Source organism: Giraffa tippelskirchi, chromosome 1 (assembly GCF_054371585.1).
Source record: "Giraffa tippelskirchi isolate mGirTip1 chromosome 1, T2T-mGirTip1v1.2.pri, whole genome shotgun sequence".
NCBI lineage: Eukaryota > Metazoa > Chordata > Mammalia > Artiodactyla > Giraffidae > Giraffa > Giraffa tippelskirchi.
In genome coordinates, this window is record NC_137275.1 from 31,507,873 (window position 1) to 31,525,857 (window position 17,985).

The window sequence follows — 17,985 nt, forward strand, 5'->3', positions numbered from 1 at the left end:
GACTGAGCGACTTCACTTTCACTTTTCCCTTTCATGCACTGGAGAAGGAATTGGCAACCCACTCCAGTGTTCTTGCCTGAAAAATCCCAGGGACGGGGGAGCCTGGTGGGCTGCCGTCTTTGGGGTTGCACAAAGTCGGACACGACTGAAGCGACTTAGCAGCAGTAGCAGCAGCAGCAGCAGTGAGTGTATAAGAAAGATCTTTTTAAATAATTAACTGTAGTCATTCATATGAAGAATTTTATTAGAATGCTAAAATATGACTTACATACTTTGACAAGGTTATAATTTAATATACATGTCAAAGTTATTTCAACAATCACTAGGAACTAATAGTATTTAAATGTCAAGTTACCTGAAATTTCATAGGAGTATTCTATTTCACAAGATTTTTCTTAAGAATGAAAGCAGTTACACGATGAGCAAAATAAAAACTGTTTTTTCTTTTTTCTCCTTCTCAGGAAAGATATATTTTTACCATCATATCAGCTTTAAAGTCAATAATATTGACTATGACAGCAAGTTTGCAAAACCATATTCACAAGAATATATGGACCTAAATAATAAGATAGTATCTTTGGTAAGTTGAAATTCTTTTCTTAGCATTGTTTTTTTTAAATGCTATTCTCCTTTAAATGCCTGAATCCTAGCAGTCACCTTCCAAGTTGAAAATGATTTATAATTTTATTTCTTGCCACTACCTCAGTTCTAGATGAAGATAGTCAGCCCTTTCAGAAAATCAGTTAGAAAACATGCATGGGAGGAAAAATGTAAGAGAGACACATTTTGAGAACACCTAAGAAACACCTAACTTGTGATAGACACTCAGAGAAGGTTTATAATGTATTAAAAATTAAATGAATGAAACTTATTCTATATCCAAGATACCTAATGAAGGCCATGTTGTTTCTGCTTCTAATTAAACAGTTTTTCAAGGAAGAGAAATGGTCAGTGTAGAAAAGAACATACAACCCCAAATAAAGATCTTCTTGTTAAACCTCAGTGTATGTAAACATTAATGTCTATTTAAGAGTAGGTTTTGTTATGTGTGCTGTGCTGTGCTTAGTCACTCAGTCCTGTCCGACTCTTGCGGCCCAATAGACTGTGGCCCGCCAGGCTCCTCTGTCCATGAAATTCTCCAGGCAAGAATGCTGGAGTGGATTGCCATTTCCTTCTCCAATATTTTGTTAAGTTAAACCTAATGAAGAGTCTTGACTGTCCCTTTAACATTAGCTTCCTTTACCATAGATGCCACTTTAACTCAAATAATTTTATCAACCAAACCAAATTCTGCAAGAGTAGTGGTGGCATCATTCATCTCCCATTTCCCTGAGCAGATTTTTGACAGCACATTTTCAGAACTAACTCTCTCTGATAAAAGCTTGTAGTTTTTCTACAGAATTTCAGAACCTTCCAGTTTCTAATAAATCCAAAGACTTTAAGAGTCTTGGTATACTTTTACCATTCTACTAAGAGTTAGTATATTAAAAAATGAAAGAAAATTCCTGCTTTTAGTTTAGCTTCATGATAAAGAAGGAAATGACATGGAAGTAATAAATATAACTCACTGATTAATAAACAGGCTTTGGACTCAGAGTCCTTGTTCAATTCTAAGTTTAAACATTTACTAGCTGTATGACTTAAGACAAGTGATTTCATCTCCCCACACCTCAGTTTCTTCAACTAACAATGAGATGGCAAACATAGATACAATGCCATGGGAATGCTGTTGGCATGACATTAGGTTAAATATGTCATAATCTTAGCAGAAGTTCTATTAATCTGTAAGCCCTTAGAATTAGAATAAAGGCTAAAGTGAGTACTATTAATAGATAATAAGTTATAAGTATATAACAAAGCTAATGTATAACTTTAAAATAACTCCAAATATGCCTGCACTAAGAAATTCACATTTTATGCTATAAATTCCGGAGAAGGCAATGGCACCCCACTCCAGTACTCTTGCCTGGAAAATCCCATGGACGGAGGAGCCTGGTAGGCTACAGTCCATGGGGTCGCTAAGAGTCGGACACGACTGAGCGACTTCACTTTCACTTTTCTGTATGAGGAAACTGAGGCACAAAGAGGTTAATTTACCTAAAGTTATACTGCAAGTATACCTGCATCTTCTTTATGATGTATTTCCCTATAATTAATGAGCGTGTGAACATTATAAAATTTCAAGTGCACTTCAGATTACATCACCTTTCATATGACCAGTGATATATTCCAAAATGTTTAAGCAACTTCCATGTAGTTTTCACATATAAATGCAGTGGATTATAGATGATCAAAATGATACCTGGTATATGTAAGGTATCTAAGATGATCCACAAGAAACAGGTCAGCCAAACTTACATCAAACCACTTACCAGAGTATCCAAGAGCAGAGAGCATCTTTGGTCATTATATAACTATAGCATTTGTCAAATAACAAATATTCGGCTGAGCTAACCTAAACCGGGTATGAGCATATACACCTTTATGCTTATGACTCTTCTTGCAATCTACCAAGTGATAGATTATCTATGGAATTCATCAGAATTAGAAGTATGTGATTTTTAAAAGGTAACAAAGTGAAGGATAATATTCAGGATTCCTATTCCATATAATACAGATTAGCAATGTCTCAGGTTGAGTAAAAATTAGGTTAGTGTTCATTCAGTTTCATGCCCTTCAAAACTTATCAGAAAAGTTTTGTGTACTCTCCAGTATAAGCTATTGAGAAAAGTGCTAATCTGATATATTACATTGTGCATTAAGTTTCTAACATGAAGGAACTGAGAAGATCCAAGGTTTATCAAAAATGCAACGAATATTACAGAGACATTATTAATATTTCAAATGGTATGAAGAAAACTTACAAAACTTACTGATGCATTAGCTTTCTTTTGTATGATTGGAACATAAGGAAAGAAGAAATAAATACTAGATGCTCAGGGTAGGATGTCTGCAGACATGGTTGCAGGGGCAGGGGGTGATAATGACCACTAACATAAGTTAGTGAGAAACTAAGTGAGTTTCTGAAACTTGGCATTTGGTTTCAGGTCAAATATCTAACAACCCTTTTCCTACAGGGTGTGCCAAGAATCTGAACCTCTTAAAAATAGGAATTGTATGAGTGTCACTGGGGAAACTCTCATAAATCCACCTTACAGCTTCTTGGAACACCCCAAGCCTAAAGTTACTATTCACTCGGAGGATGGTTCTACATCATCCATCTATACACACCTTATTAAACAAATATTATACGCTAAGGCTTGGTGTCTGAGTTCATTCTGAAGCAATATTTTAAAGGATCATTTAGTAGGCATCATTTCTGATCTTGAGTCTAGTCTCTTTCCATGATTTCAATTCATGGTACTCCCATTCTCAGACCCACCTAGCCACCATATCTTAAGGTCAATTTTGACCCCTCCTTCTCCATTATCTAACCATTCACCAAATTTTATTACTTATTCTTTCAAAGTGCTTCTAGCCTGACTTCCAAAGCAGAACTTCTAAATGAAAGTGAGAATTTATCCCTCTCTCTCCTCAAATTTCACTAAACGACAGAAAACAAATAAAAACAATGTGTCTTATAATGACAGAAATGTTGCCACCGAAAGAGTGAGGAGTTTTTAGAAGATAAAAACTAGAGATCTGCAAAGAGTAAAATCTCAGCATCACAGTTGCTGACAAATAACTCCCTAGAGATAAAAATACTGACCTCCAAGAAAGTGAGTTGTCCAACAAAAACTTGGAATACCCTTGAGATCAGAGAAAGCAAAGGTTATGAAAGAAAGTCACAGTGGATAACTAATTAATTAATCAATTTAAGGTATTAAGTATTTCTACAGGAAATAATATATTGTAAATTAATTAAAGGACTGAATCAAATATTCTACCAGAAGTCCATTCCAATGCAATTAGAAAAAGGAAAGGAAGTAATATGTGTACATTGAAAAGAATGAAGGAAAAGGTCATTATTTACCGATTAGATTGTTGTTAAGACACAAAGTTGTGTCCAACTCTTCTGAGATGCCATGGACTATAGCCCACCAGCCTCCTCTATCCATGAGCTTTCCTAGGCAAGAATACTGGAGTGGGTTGCCATTTCTTTCTCCAGGGGATCTTCCTGACCTAGGGATTGAACCCGTGTCTCCTGCATTAGCAAGAGGATCCTTTACCGTTAAGCCACCAGGGAAGCCTACTGACAGTATTCTGTATACTTAAAATACTCAAAAGACTTAGTTGAAAAATTATTAGAATCAACAGTAGAGTTTTGTAAGGTGGCCAATTACCAGACCAAAATATAAAAAGTAATATTTTTCTTAATCACCAAAAGTAACAAAATATAAACATTATTTTTAAATTCCACTTAATAGCAACAAAATCTATATGATATACATGAATGAAACTAACACAAATTATAAACAATCTATATGAATAAAAATACGAAATCTTGTTAAGCAATATAAAAGAATAAATAAGGGGAAAAAACATGTAACTTTCTTTTAATTATGTCAATCCTGTGCAAATTAATCACAAATTCAGCACAATCCTTTAGTTTTTGATAAAGATGTTATTTCAAATTCAGTATTGTTAGGACAATCAGCTAGCCATCTGGAAAATACAGGAAGTAACATTGCTTGCATTTCTGGCATAATCACTCTATTACATAAATAGTTAGCTTGGGCAAGATTCTGTTTGCTTATTTGAAGAAGAGGACTAATTAAGATTAAGGTGGTTTATATATTTAAATTCCATGAGTCTGTGGGTTTATTACTATCAATTCTAGGATGCTATTATCTAACCGTTCCAACTCAAAATGTTGTCTCCCATCTCTGAATATCTACAGAAATCACAATCTGTGGTACGAATTTTGTCACTGAGTCTTTTCTTTGTAGCTACAGGTATGCTCCCTGTACAATTGCCCTGAATGTTTCCTCATATTCAAATAATATTTGGGGAAATAGGAGAATAAAAAGTCAGGGGGAAGGGGGTTAGGAAGGAGTGAGAGAAGAAAAATGATGAAATAGCTCAGGTAGATCAGCAGAACTATTTCTGCAGCCGAGAAGAGCTGACAACAGGTGCATTATTCTAAGCATAAAAGTAGTTGCATTATTCCCTCTTTTCATAGGATTTTCTTTTGTGGCTCATTTGGTAAAGAATCCGCTGGCAATGCAGGAGACCTAGGTTTGATCCATGGGTTGGGAAGATCCCCTGGAGAAGGGAAAGGCTACCCACTCCAGTATTCTGGCCTGGAGAATTCCATGGACTGTATAGTCCATGGGGTAGCACGGCTGATCAACTTTCACTTTCACTTTCTTTTCTACAGGAAACAAGATACTGCTCTTCTAGAGTGCAGTACAGTGTTTCATGGTCTTTTCTTCAGAGATATCAGTAGCTAGCTCACACCCTCTCATCCAAAACTGTTGCTCTTGACTCTGTATTCTCCTTCAGCAACAGTTTCCTGCTCCCCTTCTCCGTAAAATTTTGTTGAAAAAATTAGATTTGCGTGCTGTTTCCATCTCCTTGTCACCTGTTCTCACTTTAACCCTATCCATTTGGAATTTCTTTCTCTCTACCCCATTCAGGTACTCTTATAGAGGTCACTCACCAAAGACCTCACTGTTGCCAAATCTGATGGTCACTTCTTACTTGAGCTTAGCCCCATTATTATCTTCTTCCTTCTTCCTTTCCTCTTTTTGGTGTCTAAGACACTTCCTTCTTCATGTTTCCTTCTTCTTCACTAGTTGCTTTTCCCAGCTGCCTTGGGTGGTTCCTTATCATCTGTAGGGCTTCTCAGGTGGCGCTAGTGGTAAAGAATCCAACTGCCAATGTAGGAGATGTAAGAGATGTGGGTTCAATCCCTGGGTTGGAAAGATCCTCTGGAGGAGGGCATGGCAACCCATTCCAGTATTCTTGCCTGGAGAAAATCATGGACAGTGGAGCCTGGTGGGCTACGTCCATAGGGTGGCAAAGAATTGGACATAACTGAAGTGACTCACCATGCACACACACTATCATCTGTAAATCTCTAAATATAGGTGGTCCCCTCTGCATTTTCCAGAGAATCCCCACCTCCTCCCTTCTCTTTGTTACCTCTTCCTTTCATCTTCTCCTCTCTTCTCTATCTGTACTCCCTCTAACTTCCTCATCCAAATTTTCTGTTTAAAAGCCAACAACATTGATGACTCCAAAAAGGGAACTCTAGATCTTTATCCCAAGACCTGTTTCTCCTCTTGCCATACAGTTCTCAGTAAATAACACCAAAATCAACCCAGCTGCTCCACCTAAACACTTTTCTCAATCAACAAATTAGTACAGTCTATTGACTCCATCACCAAAATACAACTTTATCTATTTTTCTCCTTAATTGCAGCCCCTATTATTTTTCTTGCCTAAACTCCTACACTTGCCTCCTAACTGGCTTCTTTGCTTTCACCTAATCTCCCTACAGTCTATCCTTCACACAGGAGCTAAAGGGATCCTTTAAAAATGAAAATCAAATCACATCCCTTACCAGCTTTAAAACCCTCCAAAGATGTTCAAGTTCATTCATATTTATATAAAGATGTAAACATAAAAAATAAACTTAAAATTAAAACTTATGTAAGTGGAAGGATAGGGTAAAACACATAAATGGATTTTTTTTAAAGTTCAATCTTCCTTTTGCTTTTTTCCCTATTTTTTCCCACCTCTTTCTCTCCCTCTACATACATCCCCAAACTCTACCTCCGAGTAAGTCATATCAACAAAGTGGTGTATATCCTTTCTTATTCTCCTCCTTGATTAATTAGCCTATATAGAAAAGAAAATCCATAGAAGTGTTTATCAGTATTTTACTGAAGAGGGTTTATATTATACACAATCTTCTGAAATTTGTTTGCTTTTCTCAGCAGTATCTCACAGATATTCTCCAAGTCAAAGTAAAGGTTTAACCTATCCTTTTCAATGACTGCATAATATTCTTCAGTATGAATGTAGCACAATATATTCAATTTTTCCCATATTTTTAGTTATTTACTTTGTTTCCAGGTTTTGACTAATATAACCAACATTGCAAAAATTGTCCTTCTATATACATCCTTATATTTATATATATTTGATAGGTTTCTAGATTGAGATTTCTTAATCAAATGAGAATTTTTAATTTTAAGAAACATTGCCAGATTGTTTTCCAGATTGTTTCACACTTCCACTAGTTGTGTATTTGAGTACTCTTCCTCTACCAAACTGCGCCCCCCCAACCCAGGTACACAGTTTTAACTTTGTGCTAATTTGACTAGTATATGTTATTGTTAATTTAATTTGCATTTTCTCTAACTAGTGATGAGGTTGAGAATCTTTTTCTCTACATGGTGACCATTTGGGCTTGCTCACATGTGAATTTTCTGTTCACTTTCTTTGCCCAGTTTTTCTATTGTGTCGTTTGCTTATCCCTGTTAATCTGTAAATATCTCTGTAAATTATAGATGTTAAAACTTTCCTTACTATTCACATGCAAATATCTTCCCAAATGTACTTGTTACCATCTGACTATTTATGTGGTCTTATGTTGACTTTATTTTAATTTTTTGAATTTTTGGTCTTGATTCAAATGGACTTCACAGCCCATGAAAATAAGTGCATCCAATTTCCTTGGGAGTTTTTTCCCCTACTTTTAAGTCTTTATCCACACAGAAATAATTTAATACAAGGTGACGCTCAGTCACTTCAGTCGTGTCTGACTCTTTGCAACCCCATGGACTGTAGCCCACCAGGCTCTCTGTCCATGGGATTCTCCAGACAAAAATACTGGAGTGGGTTGCCATTTCCTCCTCCAGAATTAGTACAAGGTAGGAGCCCAAATATATATATTTTTTCAAGTATAGAGAGCCAGTTGGGTTGGCAGTACTTATTAAATAATTCAACCTATTCCTGTGATTTAAAATGCTGTCCTTTCATAAGGAGAAGCACAACATTCTTCCTTCACCAAAACAACCACTAGTGTTTCCACTGCTTCATTTAAAAAAAATTTTTTTTCTACAGAATAAAGTGTAAGAAAGAGGCATGAGAGATTTATTTGCCAGGCTCTATACCTAATCCTGGGCTTCCCCAATGGCTCAGTGGTAAAGAACCCATCTGCAATGCAGAAGATAAAGGAGACAGGTTCTATCCCTGGGTTGAAAGATTTCCTGGAGGAGGGCATGGCAACACACTGAAGTATTCTTGCCTGGAGAATCCCATGGACAGAGGAAGCTGGCAGGCTATATATAGTCCATAGGGTCACAAAGAGTTAGACATGACTGAAGGGACTGAGCAGGCACACATACCTACCTAATCCTGCTTCTCTATAGGATTCTCCAGAACCCAACAAGGTGGTCTTCTAGCACTTTTGTTTCAACTGGGATCTATGTCCTGAACCACATCAAATTTCCTTCTACTTCACATTTATTTATCTCTGTGTGTTTATTTATTGCTCCAGATCTTTGCCTTTTGACCCTTTGGTATTTGCTCTAACTTTGTCATCCCATATCTGATGCTTGATGTGTGTTTTCAAGTTCTAAACTCTGGCTTTCCAGTACTCAACTCTTAGTTTTATTTAACAAGCCCTTATACAGCTTTTTTTTTTTTTTTTAGAACGTGTCTGTCACTGTTCTAAGCATAATCATCATAACAACTCATAAGCTACATATAATTACTAGCCCCATTCACAAAATGCTTGACGTATGAAATATTGCCAACACCCACAGCGAATCTCATCCAAGTTTTAGGGCATCAGTGTAATTACTGGGGGACAGTCACCAGTCACATAAGCATGGAGTGGCCACATGACTGACCTTAACTATTTAGTCTGTAGCCCCTCCAGTGGTGAAACTGATATACCCTGACCAGGGCCCCAGGCAAACAAAAGCAAGCATCCGGCACAGATCACTGTGTTAACTTGAAGTCTGATTTCGCCCAAAGCCTCAGGTTTACAAGACACTACTCAAGCAGGATAATCCAAGGTTCAAAGGTTATCTCTCAGACACCGCTCAGGGGTCTCTCTTTTCCTTTGGAATGTACAAAGTTCCTACGCCTACTGAGTTAACTCTTTATGGCACAGATAGCTTCTAGAACTTTTGCATCTCACAGGAAAATTAACACTGTTATATGAGGAAGAGGGTCAGGGCCCTAAAATGATGATGAATGCATCATGAACATCAACACTGGAAGTATGTGGCAGAGGAGGATAAATTAGTCTTGGTATTATGGAATCAGAATCCTGTGTGTGGAAATTTTTCCAGTCATTAGACGTGCAAAATTTTTTAAAGGTTTCAGTTCTTTCTTTTTTTTTTTAGATGTAACTGACATTTAACACTTTCAACATTGTGTTGGTTCCAGGTACATAACATGATTCCATGTATATATATATTGTGAAATGATCACCGCAATAGGTCTGTTTAAGATCCATCAGTATTTACACATATTTCATTTACACATATTTCAGTAAATGGTCAAATGGAAGTTCCCTTGTACTGGGAACATATTTGATAAGGCAGTATATAAAGTCACAAATATACCATTACATTTTTTCTCTTATAATGGAAATCATACAAAATAAACTATATAAGAATTTCTGTGTTCTAGAACTCAAACTTGTGGTCCTTAAACAGTGAGTACACAGGTACAAACATGAAATAAACCTAGATCTTCTCTAATTTAAACTACATTTTTCCAAATAAAATTTTAATGTTAATTTGAAAAATAAATAAAATGAAATGCCATCCTTGTTGTATCCTAAGTCCCTATACAACCTGGGATCTATTTTTGGATTCTATATTGAGTGCCACATTAATTGTATAGCATCTCTTTCTCATAGCTTCTTTTCAACAGTTTTTTTATTCCTTTATTTACAAGTATGATTCTTTTTAAATAATAGATAACTAGATTTTAATTTTGAATGCAATCTGATAGATTCTTTAATAACAAGGCTTTATCTATTCTCATTAATTGTAGCAGGTAATATACCTGATTTCATTTCTTCAGTTGGCTTTAAGTAAATAGTGTATTTTTTTAGTTTCTTTTCCTTATTCTTGCTGATTTTCATTGTTTTCCATTCTGTTTTTCCTCTTGAAAATTTCAATGTACTTAGTTATCTTTCCTGAAACTCAGTTAGATGAATATTTGTCTATTACTTAAAAAATTATTAGCCCTATCAAGACATTATTTTCCTTACCTAAACCCTAATCCAAGAATAAGAGGCCTTCAACATACTTTCACGTTTTTTCTCTCTTCACATTCCTATTCCCCACTGATAAGGCTTTGAAGCATTGTTTCCTCTCCTCTTCTGCCCTCCTTTCCTATTCCTAATAAGTAGGTTTGCTGAGATAGCACCGCAACTGCTGAAGTATTGTTAGCCTGTTTCTTAAAGTACGCTGTCTCTGCTGCAAGCATTTCAATTTTACATTCATTGTATTTCACACACACCCCTCAGGTTTCATTGCTTGATTTGTTCCCTCTCCTCTTCATCTCCCCCTCTATAAAGACCCCAATTCTGGTTTAGATTTTGCTTTCCTAGAAACCTTAGTCATATATTTTTCTCTATTGAGATATGTGAATGCTATACTACTGAATTTTCAAGTATCCATAGGTATCTTTCTTTTACTCCAAAGAGAGATTGTGTCCTGATTGGGAATAGGATTGTTGAATTGTCAGTTTTTTCTCTCAGGTATGAGGCTATTATTCCACCAGCTTCCATCTTCAAATGTTACAGATGAAATTGATTCTATTTCTTCTATTAATATATTTTAACTGTCGCAATGACAAGGAAGAAAAGAGGAATGAGTTGTTTTCTTTCCTTATCCTGAGATCAAAGAAAATAAAGAGAACAGTGAGCAGGCCTGAACGTTCCTAGTTTTTTTATGTTTTATTTTTTTTTACTTTAACTTCTCCTAACTTTGCATGTCTGTAACTAAGTTTGCTTTTCTGCCTCCTAACTTTGCAGGAGCTACACTTCACACCTATTTTCCTTTGACTCTGTGCTAAATACAGCCTGTATCTGCTGTTTACCCTTACAACACCCTTTTTCTTGCAGTTACATATCAGAAAGTAGGCCACAGAGTCACTGAACTGCCAGACTCAATTACTGGGTTACTGACACCAGCCCATGACTGTTTTTGACAAGATCCTAACACCTTTGTTCCTCATCACTGACTCCTGACTGTGAGCCTTCAACTGATATAAGCCCCTAGTCTCCTCGTGGAGGGGGGCACAGTTGTTGAGGCATGAGCTTACTGTATTTCCCTCTCATCCAGCTGGGAATTATAGCCACTTTCCTATTTCTTACAAACCCTGTCTCCATATTTTTTTATTCAGCTTCAGTGGGCAGTTAAGCCAAGATTTTGGCCAACAACATAACTTCAATATGGAAGTTGGTAGAAGTGTTTCTTTGTATCTAAAATTTGAAAATATTCCTCTGATATAGCAAATCTGCCTGAAACTCAGTTTCTCTCTTTGAATATGCAGATTTTGATCTTTCTTTAATTCAGAACCTCTTTGTCCTACTACTTATATTACTATAACTTTTTCTCTCTTCAAGATTCTATTATTCATAACCGCTTCTGGAATCATGATCTAAGTGTTTTGTTTCTCTTTGTTTTCTTCTTTTTAAATTTTACTATTTTAAAGTACATATATATTATTTTTGGCCTTATAGGCCACTAATTTTTATCTCAAGAATGACACTCATCTTTTTAAATTGACTTACTAAATATTTTAACTTGAAAAGTGTGCTTCTTAATACTATATCGTCTTTTTTTTTATCTACCTGAATGTTTGCATGTGTGCTTTTTTTGGCATTGTTGTTTAGGTTGCTGTTTCCTCCAGAAGTTCTGTTTTGATGAGCACCTAATCTGTTATTTCCTTTCTCTGGCTGCTGGGTTTCCTTATTTGTGTTATCATTTTTCCTTGTTGATGTATTCAGGCCACTGCCTTGTTATTGGAGATAATCCTACAAGATAGAAGGTGAGATGTTCTTAAATCCTGTAGGCTGAAGTTGGGGCAGTAGGCCACCTGCCTCACCAAGGACCCAGGAGGAAGTCTTCCAGCTTCCCACTTTCTACCCAGTACTCTCCCAGCAAAAAAGTTTCAGCCCCCTTCACAGTTCCTTCTTGACCTCTGTTGATCCATAGAAACACACTCTCACGGTCCAGTGTCAAACTTATCCCTGGGTATTCACAACCCTCTGTCAGCCAAGATCTTCCCAGGGCCTGTTATGATTCTGTCCTTGCACAGGACTCTCAGATTATTCTCTAGGTTCTTCCCTGACCCATGGAAAACAAAGTTTCTCACCACCTTCCTGTTTGTAGGACTTCTATAAAACCCAATCCTACCTGCCCCCCAGGAGTGGCAGATTGGACTAGAGAATAGAAGAAAAATACAGAATAGCTTAGTTACCATGTTGTCAGAATTCCTCCATTCACTATATTTAGGAATAACATCCAAATTTATTACCATAGTCAAATAGGCTCTCTGTAATGGCATTGCTATTTACCAGGGCAACCTCAACTTACACACTCTCCCTTACTCACTTTATTTGAGTCACAACAACTTTACTTTTCTCCCTCAAACACTAATCTCATTTTTATCTGGGATTATATCACCTGCTGTTCACTCCATCTAGAATATTCTTCTCCCCTGATTATCAACTTTGCATCTTTCAGGTCTCAATCAAATGTCTTGAAAAGGATCTTATTTTATTATTCAAATAGTATCCCCTGAATCACTCCATCATGTTATTTTACATTTTCAATATTACCTAACACTATCTCAAGTTATCATATTTATATATTTATTTCTTTGTATTGCTTATTATCTATCTCTTTTGTTGAATCTCCTAGAAAGTATGGATCTATCTAATTCATTTGTACTTTTATTTCAATAATTATTATTGAATAAATGAACATTTCCAATTGCTTTGGAGCCAGAGAAAAAATATATATTAAATCTCTGCAATTTCAATAATAAGTGACTATTTTTGAAGGACTATCTTTGCCAAAATAAGAGCTACAGACAGTGCAAATTTTGTCTTGTACTCTGTGAAGTCCTGCTGTAATAAGTTATCCATTAGGTTAAATCCAGAATGGCTGAGAAAATGACTCTTAATAAAATTTCTCTGAGAGATTTCCACGTATCCTGCTTTGAACCCATCAGTAGCACATAACTGAAAGATCAGGGAAAATGGTTTGCAGTCCAGATGTGAAGAAAGAGCTTCCATAGTACAAAAATAAATTAGAAACATTTCCTCCTTCTGGGGACACTTCTGTTTAGTGGCATTGATGTTCACAAGAAGTCTGAACATGGAAGACAAACTCTATCAGGTGAACCTTTGAATATACTTCTCCAAAATGAGAGAAAAATATTTTTTCTTTTCATACTGTTAGGAAGGAAGCAAATATTTTTGCCTCACTTTGTCACACAATTTATTGATTTAAGAATATTTGTGAATTAGTTGAGCCAGTATAAAGGTAATTAAAAAAAAAATACGTTTAACATACATTGCATCTCTTTTTTAAATGAGATCCAGGGAAATTTGAACACTATGTATTTGATGATATTAAGTAATTATTTAATTCCTAGGATGTGGGTAGTAGTAAAATGAAACTGATTTGGTCACTTATTGATATCTGGTGAAGCTGACTGATGGGTACACTGGGTTCATTTTTCTTTCTATACTTTCACATATACTTGAAGTTCTCCACAATGAAAATTTAAAAATAAGTTATTATTCATTTTACTTTTAACAGATAAATGAAACATTTCATGGATCCAGACTGAGAAGACAGTATGTCAAATCTCATATTGTTGAAGTAAGGTATGTAAAACAGCCTGAAATGCAAGAAAAATAGTTTTCCTTTGCCTTCATATCTTATATTTAACAGAATATCTTTGTATAGTGTATAATCAAAAGGTTAAATCTGGGGCTTCAAAACCACTAGCAGTTTCAAATGTAAAAAATATATTCAAGGTCTGCCGGAAAATTATTAAACCAGAACCAAGAGTTCCAGCTCATGGAGAGTATCAGGTAAGGGTTAAATGGGTTTGTTTTCATTTGAAGGCACAAAGCCAAAGAACAAATTTAAAATGGGGTGATGATTTCAAAATAAGAAAGAATGGATAAGATAAAAGAACCAAGTTCAGAATGTCTGACACTGGAGTAGCTAATAACTCAAAAATATACATCATCTTCCCTGATATGACCTGGTTTCTCTCTTACTTCATCTCATACCCTCATCCTCATATAACACTTGATATCCACTCAGATCTGCTGTTATCCCTCCAATAAACATGCCAAAATCATTCCCATCACAGGGCTGTCAAAGCACAAATTACACCAGACAAAACTGAACAGACAAGGAAGACAATGTTCAAGTCTTTTGCAACAGAGAAGAGAATCCAGAACTGTTTTAACTTCCCTGAAACAAAGCACCACAGGGTTTTTAAAGGCTGGGGTGAGAAAGAGACCTTAGGCCATCTGTGTTTGTGATTGACTTTGCCCAAAGAAAAGTAAACTTTTCACATATTCACAGTAAGAGAACTCAACCCAGTCTTGCAATTGTGCCTCTACCAATAAAGAAAGAAAAAACTATTAATGATTTTCTCATCTTTACCTGTTACATTTCATTTCATTATTTGCTATTGGCTCTTCCTACAAGGTCCGCAGAGCATTTATGAAACATAGATACATTTATGTTAGTAAATAATTGTCCCATAACATTCTGAGAGTTTTCAAAACACCGCCATATACATTATCTTAGGTGGCGTTTACAATAACCCAGTATATGACATTATCATCCCCATTATAGAGATGGAGAAGGAAACAGTAACCCACTCCAGTATTCTTGCCTGGAAAATTGCATGGACAGAGGAGCCGGGCAGGCTACAGTCCATGGGTTCACAAAGGGTAGGACACAACTGAACGACTGAGCATGCACACATTATAGAGATGAACAGTGTGGAGCATGTTACTCCTTGCTATAGTCAATGAACTGGCAAATGGTAGATCTAGAATACAAAGTCAGTTCCCGTGAGCCTAAATCACTCTCCCTTTACTGTTCACCGTGCCGACAAAGTGTCATTTTCACTCCCTTTAAAGGAACTGGAAAACTGCCAGGAACTCGGCCAACCAAAGGATAGAATGACTCCACTAAAAATGATAGAGACTCTGTAATAAAGAATAATTTCTTTGCCTTTTTCTGTTTTGCAGCCAAGCCGAAGGAAAGGTGATAGTACACACCGTGCTTAAGTTTAAATCTTATTATACAAATACTTCTGCAAAATTTCGAGATAAGATCGAAACCATTTTACGTCAGAAGCTAAAGGGCAAAACTGGGTCATTATGTATAGATTCTTCTTCATTTAGATTTTCAGGTAAGTCTTTTTATGTATGGGGCAGAATAATTTTCATCTTTTAATTTGAGTGTGGTGCTTTGTTGTGCAATTGAAAACAATATTGCTCTCTTTAATTATCGTTTAATAGATAATGGTAATTACTTTTAACCACTGTTAAAGTAATTAAGGTCTATGTTAATCAATTTTTAATATAATATCATTCCTGTGTTCTTAAAATCAAACTTCACTTGATAGATTTTTTTCTTTTTTTTTTCTTTTAACTGGAGGCTAATTACTTTACAATATTGTGGTGGGTTTTGCCATACTCACATGAATCAGCCATAAAAAAAGCTATCATGGCCCCAAATATGGGTCCCAAGTTTGCTTTGCATGGACCCAAATATCAGGGTGCCAAATAATGCTGTTTCTTTACTATGTGAGCTCATGTTTTTAGCAGATGAGTTTCCAAAAATATATTCTTGGTGGTGAATTTTCTATAAGATGGAGAGCTGGTTTATTTCTCTGTGGTTTTGTTTTTGAGATCATCAAAGGTTGGATAAGCTATGTGAGAAGGAAGGCTCTATGACAGAGCATCTAATAGTACACAAGGAGAGTTACACTGGGTTCCAAGTTTTCTTTGCAAAACAAGGCAATCTTAAACTAGAACTCTTATGGCTTGTTCTGTGGGTCATAATTTCTCCCTAAGTTCTTTTGGGTGTCTCAAGAATCTAGACTCCCAAATTCCAGAAACTGAGTTTAAATCTCCTTAACAGTAAATTTATTTCTTGATAGGTCTTTAATTGACTTCATTTCTTTCACTCCTATATATAATCTAATTCTTATTCTTGGTCTTGTGACAATATTGTGGAAGACAGCTTCTAAAAGACAGGGATACACATTCTCCATTCCCAGGATAATCAGTGTTTCTCTGGTCTTGATGAAAGTACAGCCAATGCCTGGCACATCTAAGCTAGGCTATCAGTTCTCTGCTACAACAAATATGATTGAGGGAAAAAAAAGTATCCTTAGCTTACAGGAAGGACTAAATGAGTGTGGAAAAAAATCTACTCCAAGTGTTCTTTTGTCTGGTATATCAAAAGGATCAAAAAGCAAAACCTGAATATGCTTCTCCTGGATAAAAAGCCATCACGTTGTTGAAATGTGACTCTCAGGTTATATTAGATGCTCTATCATAGAGCCTTCCTTCTCACATAGCTTATCCAACCTCTGATGACCTCAAAAAAAAAAAAAATCACAGAGAAATAAAGCAGTTCTCCAATTTATAGAGAATTCACCACCAAGGATATATTTTTGGAAACTCATCTGCTAAAAACATGAGCTCACGTAGCAAAGAAACAACATTATATTCCTGGTATTCCTCCAGACTTTAAGAACATTACATAAGATCCTAGGAAAATGAACTTTCTGAAGGTATTTTCTAGGTTTATGGTTTTTCTCTGTAGTTTTATTTATTACAGTGCACCCTACAAGTTTCTAAAGAGTAGTGACTGGTAAGTGCAATACACTTAAGTACATACGGTGCTTTGGTACTATATTAGCCTCCACCTGTTGCCTAGAAACTCCCTCTCCCTCCTCTGTCATCTCTCATCAGAAGCTAGATGTCTCATGAAATTGACTGGGTGTTTACAGTTGCAGGATCAAACTCAGAAGCCAACTGGGCTAGGGCTCCAAAATCACAATGAAGTGACTTAACACAAAGCTCACATTCAAGACAGTTCTTACTTAAAGAGATTATGAATATTCACTGGTCACCACATAAATGGGTCTCTGGCTTAAAGATTTACGAAAGCTTATTTAGGTAGCCAAGGTTGCTGTCATAGCATCTTATTGAATAACCTGACCTTATTGCTGCCTGGTTAGTTGGGTTGCTTAGCACCTGCAAAGTATGTCAAGGTTGTGGATTTCATTTTCATACAAGCTGCTAACACAGAGGAAAAAGATATCACTGACCAGTGCTCTAAGCTACAATGAAATGCTGAATACAATATCCAGTGTTCCTATATTATTATGCTTAGAAGACTGCGTGTAGAATAACGATATGCATAAACTCTGAATCATCTGGATGATATTTTAGGTGCATAAAAGTTTCATAAAAACAAAAGCCACCTAGGATTTTTGAGCTTAATCCTTTTCCAGAACCCCAATTGAGAAAGGCTGATGGCAAGTTTGGCACTTTTATGCTGTAGCAAACATTGTTATCCCCAGATTTAAGATGTAAAGAATGCCTTAATTACTAAGAACTGTGAACATAATGCATAATATAAGTTCCCACTCACTCATGAATTCCAAGAAAATGACACTTGCAACTACTGTCCTAGGTACTAACAGTCAGTATTTATGGTGTATTCTCTCACTAGAGATCAACATTTTCTCCATCAATTATAAACTTACTAGATGAGAGGATTCTCAAACTGACCATGAGCATAAAACCTAGAAAACAGCATTTAGTTTTCCCCTGCCCATGATAGAATAGTTTTCTGAAAAATCTCTCAGGTGGCTTCCATGGTAAAAGATTTTATGCATTCCCAAACCCCTAAATTTCTATTCACTTATGCTTTATGCTTAAACAATATTACATTCTTTTAAAAATAGAGATGATAACCTCAATAATTATAATTAGTTAAC

At 35.9% G+C, this 17,985-nt stretch overlaps 1 protein-coding gene and 1 long non-coding RNA gene across 3 annotated transcripts in view; one reads left to right on the forward strand and one right to left on the reverse strand.

Moving 5' to 3' along the window:
* LOC145544777 (uncharacterized) overlaps positions 1-17,985 on the reverse strand; it is a 207,062-nt gene that overhangs the window by 126,763 nt on the left and 62,314 nt on the right. The gene's annotated exons all lie outside the window — the stretch shown is intronic.
* LOC145544738 (transmembrane protease serine 11C-like) overlaps positions 1-17,985 on the forward strand; it is a 69,637-nt gene that overhangs the window by 23,854 nt on the left and 27,798 nt on the right. For both annotated transcript variants that reach the window (XM_081587861.1, XM_081587853.1), the window contains exons 3-5: positions 462-580; positions 13,755-13,822; positions 15,215-15,378. In XM_081587861.1, coding sequence (XP_081443987.1) covers positions 462-580; positions 13,755-13,822; positions 15,215-15,378 — 351 coding nt within the window. The remainder of the gene's footprint in view (positions 1-461; positions 581-13,754; positions 13,823-15,214; positions 15,379-17,985) is intronic.